Source organism: Salvelinus sp. IW2-2015, linkage group LG20 (genome assembly GCF_002910315.2).
Source record: "Salvelinus sp. IW2-2015 linkage group LG20, ASM291031v2, whole genome shotgun sequence".
NCBI lineage: Eukaryota > Metazoa > Chordata > Actinopteri > Salmoniformes > Salmonidae > Salvelinus > Salvelinus sp. IW2-2015.
In genome coordinates, this window is record NC_036860.1 from 6,849,218 (window position 1) to 6,861,190 (window position 11,973).

The window sequence follows — 11,973 nt, forward strand, 5'->3', positions numbered from 1 at the left end:
AGAGAAAATAGTCTATAATTGCTATAATAACTACAACCTAAAACTTCTTACCTGGGAATATTGAAGACTCATGTTAAAAGGAACCACCAGCTTTCATATGTTCTCATGTTCTGAGCAAGGAACTTAAACGTTAGCTTTTTTACATGGCAAATATTGCACTTTATTTTCTTCTCCAACACTTTGTTTTTGCATTATTTAAACCAAATAGAACATGTTTCATTATTTGAGACTAAATGTATTTTATTGCTGTAATATATTAAGTTAAAATAAAAGTGTTCATTCAGTATTGTTGTAATTGTCATTATTACAAAATATATATACACTGCTCAAAAAAATAAAGGGAACACTTAAACAACACAATGTAACTCCAAGTCAATCACACTTCTGTGAAATCAAACTGTTCACTTAGGAAGCAACACTGATTGACAATACATTTCACATGCTGTGTGCAAATGGAATAGACAACAGGTGGAAATTATAGGCAATTAGCAAGACACCCCCAATAAAGGAGTGGTTCTGCAGGTGGTGACCACAGACCACTTCTCAGTTCCTATGCTTCCTGGCTGATGTTTTGGTCACTTTTGAATGCTGGCGGTGCTTTCACTCTAGTGGTAGCATGAGACGGAGTCTACAACCCACACAAGTGGCTCAGGTAGTGCAGCTCATCCAGGACGGCACATCAATGCGAGCTGTGGCAAGAAGGTTTGCTGTGTCTGTCAGCGTAGTGTCCAGAGCATGGAGGCGCTACCAGGAGACAGGCCAGTACATCAGGAGACGTGGAGGAGGCGTAGGAGGGCAACAACCAGCAGCAGGACCGTTACCTCCGCCTTTGTGCAAGGAGAGCAGGAGGAGCCTGCAAAATGACCTCCAGCAGGCACCAAATGTGCAATCTCTCTTTTTTTTTTTTTTCTATACCATTTTTATTTCATATACCTTTGACTATTGGATGTTATAGGCACTATAGTATTGCCAGCCTAATCTCGGGAGTTGATAGGCTTGAAGTCATAAACAGCGCAATGCTTGAAGCACAGCGAAGAGCTGCTAGCAAATGCAGGAAAGTGCTGTTTGAATGAATGCTTACGAGCCTGCTGCTGCCTACCACCGCTCAGTCAGACTGCTCTATCAAATCATAGACTTAATTATAATATAATAACACACAGAAATACGAGCCTTAGGTCATTTAATATGGTCAAATCCGGAAAGTATAATTTCGAAAACAAAACGTTTATTCTTTCAGTGAAATGCGGAAACGTTCTGTATTTTAACTGCTGCATATACCCTGACTCTGCTTGCACAGGACGCAAGAGAAGTGACACAATTTCCCTAGTTAAAATAAATTCATGTTGCAGGCAATATTAACTAAATATACAGGTTTAAAAATATATACGTGTGTATAGATTTTTAAAAAGGCATTGGCGTTTATGGTTAGGTACACTGGTGCAGCGACAGTGCTTTTTTTCGCGAATGCGAAATGCTTCACCCGAATGCTTCACCCGTTTGGTGAAGTAGGCTGTGATTCGATGATAAATTAACAGGCACCACATCGATTTATATGCAACGCAGGACAAGCTAGATACACAAGTAATATCATCAAACATGTGTAGTTAACTAGTGATTATGTTAAGATTGATTGTTTTTTATTACTTTGGCTCCTTGCTGCACTCGCGTAACAGATAGTCAGCCTGCCACGCAGTCTCCTCGTGGAGTGCAATGTAATCGGCCATAATTGGTGTCCAAAAATGCCGATTTACCGATTCGTTATGAGAACTTGAAATCGGCCCTAATTAAATCGGTCAACCTCTAGTGTATTCATTATGCCTTGCAATGGAAGCCATTTACCGTTTAAGAACCAAACGGAAGCAAACCAAACAAAACGTTTTTGCAACAGAATTAGCGTAATGAATACACCCCAGGCAGGGTGATGCACCTGTTTCCATCAGTGTAGTGAAAGAGGAAAGGGAAGGTGACATGTCTAACATGTGAAATGAGTAGGGGTGCCCTCTAACTTTCCTAGCTTTCCTTTTYTCAAATAACCTTGTAATGTAGTGGACCCTCACAGCAGAGTTTAGTAGAGCCCAGGGACAACATGTCACTATAGCCTAAGCTCTCTCGAAATGAGCAAGCCCTTGAGCAGGTATTCATCCAATATGAATATGTCACTCCATAATCAATACATCTCAATAGTTTAAACATCAATGGCCAATACATAATATATTTTAACATATCAGGACACACATAGGAAAACRCCCCTCAACATAGAACATACTAATTACTGAGCATGCAAACCTGCTCGGTATATATGCAGACGTGACCGACCCGGTCGCGCTAGTCTGAACCCGCGGTGGTGAGTTCAGAGCCCTATACTACGTATCTGGTTTGAGGAGTTAGCGAGAACTTTGGTCAACTAAGTTCAACTCGGGAGAACCAGTACCACGAAAGTGGCTCACCTTTTAAATCAGGCGCAGTGCTGTGAAAAAGTATTTGTCCCCTTTCTAATTCTCTACGTTTGCATATTTTTGATACTGAATGTTATCAGATCTTCAACCAAATCCTAATATTAGATAAAGGGAACCTGAGTGAACAAATAACAACAATTACACATTTAATTTATTTCATAAACAAAGGTGTGCAACAGCCAATGCTTCTGTGTGAAAATGTAATTGCCCCCTTACACTCAATAACTGTTTGTGCCACCTTTTAACTGCAATGACTCCAACCAAGCACTTSCTGTAGTTGTTGATCAGTCTCTCACGTTGCTGTGGAGGAATTTTGTCCCACTCTTCCATGCAGAACTGCTGTAACTCAGCGACATTTGTGGGTTTTCAAGCATGAACTGCTCATTTCAAGTCCTGCCACAACATCTCAATTGGGATTAGGTCTGGATTAGGCCATTTCAAAACTTAAAATTTGTAGCTTTTTAGCCATCTTCATGTAGACTTGATTGTGTGTTTTGGATCATTGTCTTGCTGCATGACCCAGCTGCGCTTCAGCTTCAGCTCACAGACACTTATACTTTGACTCATCTGTCCATAGAACATTCTTCCAAGAGTCTTGATGATCAACCAGATGCTTTTTAGGAAAACTTGAGTCAACCTTTTGGATGAGTCCCATTTATGTCTGGTGAAAACCAAACACTGCCTTCCACAGTAAGAACCTCAACCTCATGTGGTTTGGGATGCTTTGCTGCCTCAGCACTTGGAYGACTTGCCTTAATAGAAGGAACCATGAATTCTGCTCTGTATCAGAGAATTCTACAGGAGAATGTCCATCCGTCTGTAAGCTGAAGCGCAGCTGGGTCATGCAGCAAGACAATGRTCCAAAACACACAATCAAGTCTACATGAAAAGGGTTAAAAAGTTTTGGAATAGTCAAAGTCCAGACCTAATCCCAATTGAGATGTTGTGGCAGGGTTTGAAAACTCACAAATGTCGCTGAGTTAAAGCAGTTCTGTGTGTAAAAAAAATAAATAAAAATAGTAATATTCAAATGTCTATCACATGACACATTTAGTAATGACAGAATGCATTTAAAACTTCACGCACAGTAATACTTTTGAATGACTTCAAGGGATACTTTGTCAATGTATCTTCTTCTCCAGAGTCAGATGAACTCGTGGATACCATTATTATGTCTCTGCATGCAGTTTGAAGGAAGTTGCTAACTAGCTGTAGCACAATTGATAACTAGCGTTAGCGCAAGGACTGGAAGTCTGTGGATATCTGCTAGAGAGCATTGGCTGCAGGCTGTCTTCAGTCGTCAGTTGGATGGTGTTTCCTCCGACACATTGGTGCAGCYKGCTTCCGGGATAAGCGGGCGGGTAGGGGGCAGCATTGGGAATTTTAGATGAAAAGCGTGCCCAAATTAAACTGCCTGCTACTCAGCCATAAAAGCTAGAATATGCATATAATTAGTAGTTTTGGATAGAAAACACTCTGACGTTTCTAAAACTGTTTGAATGATGTCTGTGAGTATAACAGAACTCATATGGCAGGCAAAAACCAGAGAAAAAAATCCAACCAGGAAGTGGGAAATCTGAGGTTTGTAGTTTTTCAACTCTTTGCCTATCGAATACACAGTGTCTATGGGGTCATATTGCACTTCCTAAGGCTTCCACTAGATGTCAACAGTCTTTAGAACCTTGTTTGATGCTTCTACTGTGAAGTGGGGGCGAATGAGAGGGGAATGAGTCAGAGGTCTGCCAGAGAGCCATGAGCAGACCACGTGCGTTCACGTGATAGTTAGCTTGCGTTCCATTGCATTTCTGGAGTCAAAGGAATACTCCGGTTGGAACATTATTGAAGATTTGTTAAAAACATCCCAAAGACTGATGCTATACATCGTTTGACATGTTTCTACAGACTGTAACTGAACTTTTTGACTTTTTGTCTGAAACTAGTGATCGTGCGTCATGAATTTTGATTACTGGGCTAAACGTGCAAACAAAAAGGATGTATTTGGACAAATGATGGACTTCATCGAACAAAACAAACATTTATTGTGGAACTGGGATTCCTGGGAGTGCATTCTGATGAAGATCATCACAGGTAAGTGAATATTTATAATGCTATTTCTGACTTCTGTTGACTACACAACATGGTGGATATCTGTTTGGGTTGTTTTGGTCTCTGAGCGCTGTACTCAGATTATTGCATGGTGTGCTTTTTCCGTAAAGTTTTTTTGAAATCTGACACAGCGGTTGCATTAAGGAGTGTTGCATTAAGTGGATCTAAAATTCCATGCATAACAGTTGTATCTTTTAGCAATGTTTATTATGAGTATTTCCCTGTGAATTTGATGAGTGGCTCTCTGCAAAATCACTGGATGTTTTGGAACTACTGAACATAACGCGCCAATGTAAACTCAGATTTTTGGATATAATATGAACTTTACGAACAATACATACATGTATTGTGTAACATGAAGTCCTATGAGTGTCATCTGATGAAGATCATCAAAGGTTAGTGATTAATTTTATCTCTATTTCTGCTTTTGTGACTCCTCTTTTTGGCTGGAAAAATGGCTGTTTTTTCTGTGACTTGGCTCTGACCTAACATAATCGTTTGGTGTGCTTTCGTTGTAAAGCCTTTTGAAGTCAGACACTGCGGCTGGATTTACAACAAGTGTACTTTAAAATGGTGTAAAATACTTGTATGTTTGAGGAATTTTAATTATGGGATTTCTGTTGTTTTGAATTTGGCGCCCTGCAGTTTCACTGGCTGTTGACGAGGTGGGACGCCACCGTCCCACATACCCTAGTGAGTTAAGAAGCGCGGTTTAGCGGGTCATGTTTTGGAGGACGCATGACTCGACCTTCGCCTCTCCCGAGCCCGTTGGGTAGTTGCAACGATGAGATAAGATCAAATTTGGGTGAAAAAAAGGGGGTAAAATACAACGACAACAAAAAGCTTTAGCAAAAGGAATATGCTTGTTCACGCTAGCAACATAACAAAACAATGGCAAACATTTTGCGTTTTGTCACAGGTGCTCCAGTGCACATCACAAGCTTTTTTGTGTGATCCTGTGGCTTATAACTAGAGGTCGACCGATTTAATCGGAATGGCCGATTTCAAGTTTTCATAACAATTGGAAATCGGTATTTATGAACGGCGATTTTGCCGATTTCTTAAAAAAAAAAAAAAAAAATATTATTATTATTTATTATTATTTATTTTATTTTTTTATTATTATTTTTTACACATTTATTTAACTAGGCAAGTCAGTTAAGAACACATTCTTATTTTCAATGATGCCTAGGAACGGTGGGTTAACTGCCTTGTTCAGGGCAGAACGACAGATTTTTACCTTGTCAGCTCAGGGATTCAATCTTGCAACCTTACGGTTAACTAGCCAATGCTCTACTCACCTGCCTCACGAGGTGCCTGCCTGTTATGTGAATGCAGTAAGAAGCCAAGGTAAGTTGCTAGCTAGCATTAAACTTATCTTATAAAAAACAATCAATCATCAATCATAATCACTAGTTATAACTACACATGGTTGATGATATTACTAGTTTATCTAGGTTGTCCTGCGTTGCATATAATCGATGCGGTGCGCATTCGCGAAAAAGGACTGTCGTTGCTCCAACGTGTACCTAACCATAAACATCAATGCCGTTCTTAAATCAATACACAGAAGTATATACACTGCTCAAAAAAATAAAGGGAACACTTAACAACACAATGTAACTCCAAGTCAATCACACTTCGGTGGAATCAAACTGTCCACTTAGGAAGCAACACTGATTGACAATAAATTTCACATGCTTTGTGCAAATGGAATAGACAAAAGGTGAAATTATAGGCAATTAGTAAGAACACCCCAAAAAAGGAATGGTTCTGCAGGTGGTAACCACAGACCACTTCTCAGTTCCTATGCTTCCTGGCTGATGTTTTGGTCACTTTTGAATGCTGGCGGTGCTTTCACTCTAGTGGTAGCATGAGACGGAGTCTTCAACCCACACAAGTGCTCAGGTAGTGCAGTTCATCCAGGATGGCACATCAATGCGAGCTGTGGCAAAAAGTTTGCTGTGCTGTCAGCGTAGTGTCCAGAGCATGGAGGCGCTACCAGGGACAGGCCAGTACATCAGGAGACGTGGAGGAGGCCGTAGGAGGCAACAACCAAGCAGCAGGACCGCACCTCCGCCTTTGTGCAAGGAGGAGCACTGCCAGAGCCCTGCAAAATGACCTCCAGCAGGCCACAAATGTGCATGTGTCAGCATATGGTCTCACAAGGGCTCTGAGGATCTCATCTCGGTACCTAATGGCAGTCAGGCTACCTCTGGCGAGCACATGGAGGGCTGTGCGGCCCCACAAAAGAAATGCCACCCCACACATGACTGACCCACCGCCAAACCGGTCATGCTGGAGGATGTTGCAGGCAGCAGAACGTTCTCCACGCGCGTCTCCAGACTCTGTCACGTCTGTCACATGTGCTCATGTGCTCAGTGTGAACCTGCTTTCATCTGTGAAGAGCACAGGGCCAGTGGCGAATTTGCCAATCTTGTGTTTCTCTGGCAAATGCCAAACGTCCTGCACGTGTTGGGCTCTAAGCACAACCCCCACCTGTGGACGTCGGGCCCTCATACCACCCTCATGGAGTCTGTTTCTGACCGTTTGAGCAGACACAGCACATTTGTGGCCTGCTGTGAGGTCATTTGCAGGGCTCTGGCAGTGCTCCTCCTGCACAAAGGCGGAGGTAGCGGTCCTGCTGCTGGTTGTTGCCTCCTACGGCCTCCTCCACGTCTCCTGATGTACTGGCCTGTCTCCTGGTAGCGCCTCCATGCTCTGGACACTACGCTGACAGACACAGCAAACCTTCTTGCCACAGCTCGCATTGTAGTGTGCCATCCTGATGATGCACTACCTGAGCCACTTGTGTGGCTGTAGACTCCGTCTCATGCTACCACTAGAGTGAAAGCACGCCAGCATTCAAAAGTGACCAAAACACAGCCAGGAAGCATAGGAACTGAGAAAGTGTCTGTGGTCACCACCTGCAGAATCCTCCTTTTTGGGGGTGTCTTGCTAATTGCCTAATATTCCCCTTTTGTCTATTCTCATTTGCACAACAGCATGTGAAATTTATGTCAATCAGTGTTGCTTCCTAAGTGGACAGTTTGATTTCACAGAAGTGTGATTGACTTGGAGTTACATTGTGTTGTTTAAGTGTTCCCTTTATTTTTGAGCAGTGTATTTTTTAAACTGCATATTTAGCTAAAAGAAATCCAGGTTAGCAGGCAATTATTAACCAGGCTGAAATTGTGTCACTTCTCTTGCGTTCATTGCACGCAGAGTCAAGGTATAGTGCAACAGTTGGGCCGCCTGGCTCGTTGCGAACTAATTTGCCAGAATTTTACGTAATTATGACAAGTAACAGAATATTTAGACTTATGGATGCCACCGTTAGATAAAATACGAACGGTTCCAATATTTCACTAAAGAATAAACGTTTTGTTTTCGAGATGATAGTTTCCGGATTCGACCATATTAATGACCTACGGCTCGTATTTCTGTGTGTTATTATGTTATAATTAAGTCTATATTTGTAATTTGATAGAGCAGTTCGAGCGTGGAAGGCACCAGCAGGCTCGTAAGCATTCATTCAAACAGCACTTTCGTGCATTTTGCCAGCAGCTCTTCGCAATGCTTCAAGCATTGCACTGTTTATGACTTCAAGCCTATCAACTCCCGAGATTAGGCTGTTTAACCGATGTGAAAATGGCTAGCTAGTTAGCGGGGGTGCGCGCTAATAGCGTTTCAAAGTCACTCGCTCTGAGACTTGGAGTAGTTGTTCCCCTTGCTCTGCTGAGGGTAACGCTGCTTCGAGGGTGGCTGTTGTCAATGTGTTCCTGGTTCGAGCCCAGATAGCGGCGAGAGAGGATGGAAGCTATACTGTTACACTGGCAATACTAAAGTGCCTATAAGAACATCCAATAGTCAAAGGTATATGAAATAAAAATGGTATAGAGAGAAATAGTCCTATAACTACAACATAAAAACTTCTTACCTGGGAATATTGAAAAAAAACTTCTTACCTTTCATATGTTCTCATGTTCTGAGCAAGGAACTTAAACGTTAGCTCTTACATGGCACATATTGCACTTTTACTTTCTTCTCCAACACTTTGTTTTTGCATTATTTAAACTAAATTGAACATTATTCATTATTTATTTGAGGCTAAATTGATTTTATTGATGTATTATATTAAGTTAAAATAAGTGTTCATTCAGTATTGTTGTAATTGTCATTATTACAAATAAATAAATAAATCGGCCGATTTTAATCGGTATCGGCTTTTTTGGTCCTCCAATAATCGGTATCGGCGTTGAAAAATCATAATCGGTCGACCTCTACTCATAACCTCTGCTTGCATTAGACAAATGATTTGACTGACTTCATCATATCTGTGGAATCGACTAGAATTATAAAATKGTATTTTTTGTCCTTACTCCAGTCTGACAGGAAGTGGACATGGCAAGAAAAGTACAGGGGAAGTAAACCAAGATTGCAATCAAAACTACCAATTTCAACGCCAATACGAGCAGTAAAGGTCATAGGCAATTTAAACTCCTTGTTTCACCTGTGTAGGACAAGAGGAAGTGACGTTTTATAAATGAGGATTMATCCCAAATGGCAACCTATTCTCTATAGTGTACTACTTTTGACCAAGGCACAGGAAAATCTTACCATTTAGGACGCAACCCTAGGTTTCTCTGCAAAGCAAAATGCGGTTGGAGCATGTTTGTTCACCTGTTATCCAAGGAATTGAGTCTTTGTGATTGGATAAGTTCTGTTATCTGAATCTGTCAATGGAGCATATCAGATATGATGACGCAAAGAATGGAAGAAATCTCAAATCCCGTGATTTTAAAATGTTACCCTGACTAAACAGTTTGCTCCTGTTTCTCTCTTCTGGATGTCCGTACATCTGGCCTACAGTACAACATGGTCTTGCTACTGTATAGGGACTTGTTATCAGGACAGTTGTAGCCTAACCATCACATTGCATATTATTGTGCATTTGAGCTACTAGGAGAACATTGTGTTCCTTCCTGTGTCCAGTAAAATGAGAAGGGTGGCAGATGTTTGCTGATGACTGTATGATCTCTCAGGGCTGGGGGATGCTCTGTAGTTCTCTACCTTTCCCTGGTGGTAATTAGGATTTTGTCAAGGCTTTTAGCAAGTACACTGTAATGTAGGAAGWATACCAGGCCTGGGTTAGCATGGCTGCTCAAATAACTAACTCAAGTCATGACCACTGTTAGTGGAAAATCACTCATTTTWAAAATATAAGTGCACTGTTACGGAAGGAATGAGGAGCAGCAACATTTCTGTGCTATGTTGTCTGCATTACATGGCCTACATAATTCAATGGTTTGTTGACGATGACAACAGTGACATTATATTCTACTGGTGATGAATATCAATGATGTGGTTCCTGTTTACTTTGAAGTCTGAATAGTTTTCTTGTAATGCTGAATAAATCTTCTAGTATCAGACCTGGGCTGGAGGGAGATCACAGGGTTTCTGTCTGGCTCACCTCGCCCAACGGGGATGCCAAAGTTCAGGGTATATTTTGGTCTGTGTTTCTCGGTGAAGGCTGTGTGTTGAGCTGAACAGGATGTCTCTGTGTGTTTATAGGAAGCTGGCTGAGGTACCATCAAATACTTTGTCTTCGGTTTCTGAGGTTTTCCTGTCAGTGCGAATATGACGTGTCTATACATGCTCTCATCAGATTCAATACAATCAGAGTTAGAACAAATCAATTGATCAAGGTATTGGAAATGTTTCAAAGTAGAGACATACTGTACGGTGGCCTCAAGGTTTCATCCTGCATTGGCAAGCTCTCAAGAGCCGATCTTATTATGTATCACGAGACCACAGCTGTTCCCCTCATTAGTATCTAGTTTCCTTGTGTCTTCCGTGCCTTCCATTTCTCTCTCACACTGTTTCCTCGTGTGTGTCCTATACAGGGTTGTGGAGGCAGCCGGCAGCATGGCCCAGTGGAACCAGTTGCAGCAGCTGGAGACCAGGTACCTGGAGCAGCTGTACCACCTGTACAGCGACAGCTTCCCCATGGAGCTCCGGCAGTTCCTCGCCCCCTGGATCGAAAGCCAGGATTGGTGTGTACTTTCCTAGTTCCTGTGGTTCACAACATCACTACAGAATGGGTACCTAGTACCTACAGYTCACTAGTACCACTGCTGCTGGCAACACTCGGCAGGATGACATGGCTCAAATGTTGACTTTAGTCATCAGTGTGGTATTGATTTCCCTCTACAGTCGTTTTGATTTATTTTGAAGTAGCATCAACAACTTTCCAGCTAGACTGTTAGCAGGGAACGTCAGGGAACAACACACAGGAAATGATTGTMCTAATTGGCATCTCATGATGGCAAGTTGTCAGTTCTGCCAGGGAAAAGGGTACTTCCATATGAATTCAATAACTTTTTGATAGCACCCCTTTTGATTCGAACAAAACCTTCCATATACATTTGCCCATTGTGGAAGTGCTCCGAAAGTGACTTTTTGGACCTGAATACCAAAACCTTCAAGAGATAAAGGTGCTCAAAGTTGACCTATATTGCATACCCCACCATACCACGAGACATGTCTTCATCACTGGAAAAGATAAACGGTTGAGATTAATATAATTTAGAAGCTTAYGAACAGGGTTGTCAAACTATTTTATAATTTCATTTTTTTACCTTTTAATGTCAATTATCAAAAAACACGTAAACTCCAGTGTTTTTTCATATTCGCATATGTTGCGGCTAAGAACCTATTTTTACATAATCTAAGGTTTTTGTGTTGTGCCCGCCATCGGTTGAGACACAACATGCTCTTGAATACAGGTGGGAGTCATGTTTTGGCTGATAAATGTGCTCAAATGGGAAACTTTCAAATGGTACCACAAAGATGGTTGTAGGTCCACACACAGAGAATCTTGACTTACTGGGAATATGTTTTCAATTATACTGTCAATCATCCATAGGAAACCTATTGAAATATACATAATAGAATAGACATTACAATTTTTAAGTTGACTTTCGTTGGTGGGTGGACCGGCAGTAATCTTTGTGGTAGTAATTTCACTGAACAAAAATATAAATGCAACATGCAACAATTTCAAAGATTTTACTGGGTTACAGTTCATATAAGGAAATCAGTCAATTTAAATTAATTCATTTGTCCCTAATCTATTGATTTCACATGACTGGGAATACTGATATGCATTTGTTGGTCATAGACACCTTAAAAAAAAGGTAGGGGCATGGCTCAGAAAACCAGTCAGTATTTGATGTAACCAGCATTTACCTCATGCAGCGTGCACATCTCCTTCGCATAGAGTTGATCAGGCCATACTATTAATTCTATTTCTATGATTGAAATGACACCCACCCTGTATTCAACAGCATGTTGTGTCTCAACCGATGGCGGCACAACACAAAAACCTCAGAGGATCTAAAGTAGGGTC

At 41.4% G+C, this 11,973-nt stretch overlaps 1 protein-coding gene across 2 annotated transcripts in view; it reads left to right on the top strand.

Moving 5' to 3' along the window:
• Positions 1-11,973, top strand: part of LOC111980873 (signal transducer and activator of transcription 3) — a 26,631-nt gene that overhangs the window by 10,791 nt on the left and 3,867 nt on the right. For both annotated transcript variants that reach the window (XM_070449170.1, XM_024011918.2), the window contains exon 2: positions 10,469-10,618. In XM_070449170.1, the coding sequence (XP_070305271.1) occupies positions 10,491-10,618 (128 nt within the window). In that variant the 5' untranslated portion in view covers positions 10,469-10,490. The remainder of the gene's footprint in view (positions 1-10,468; positions 10,619-11,973) is intronic.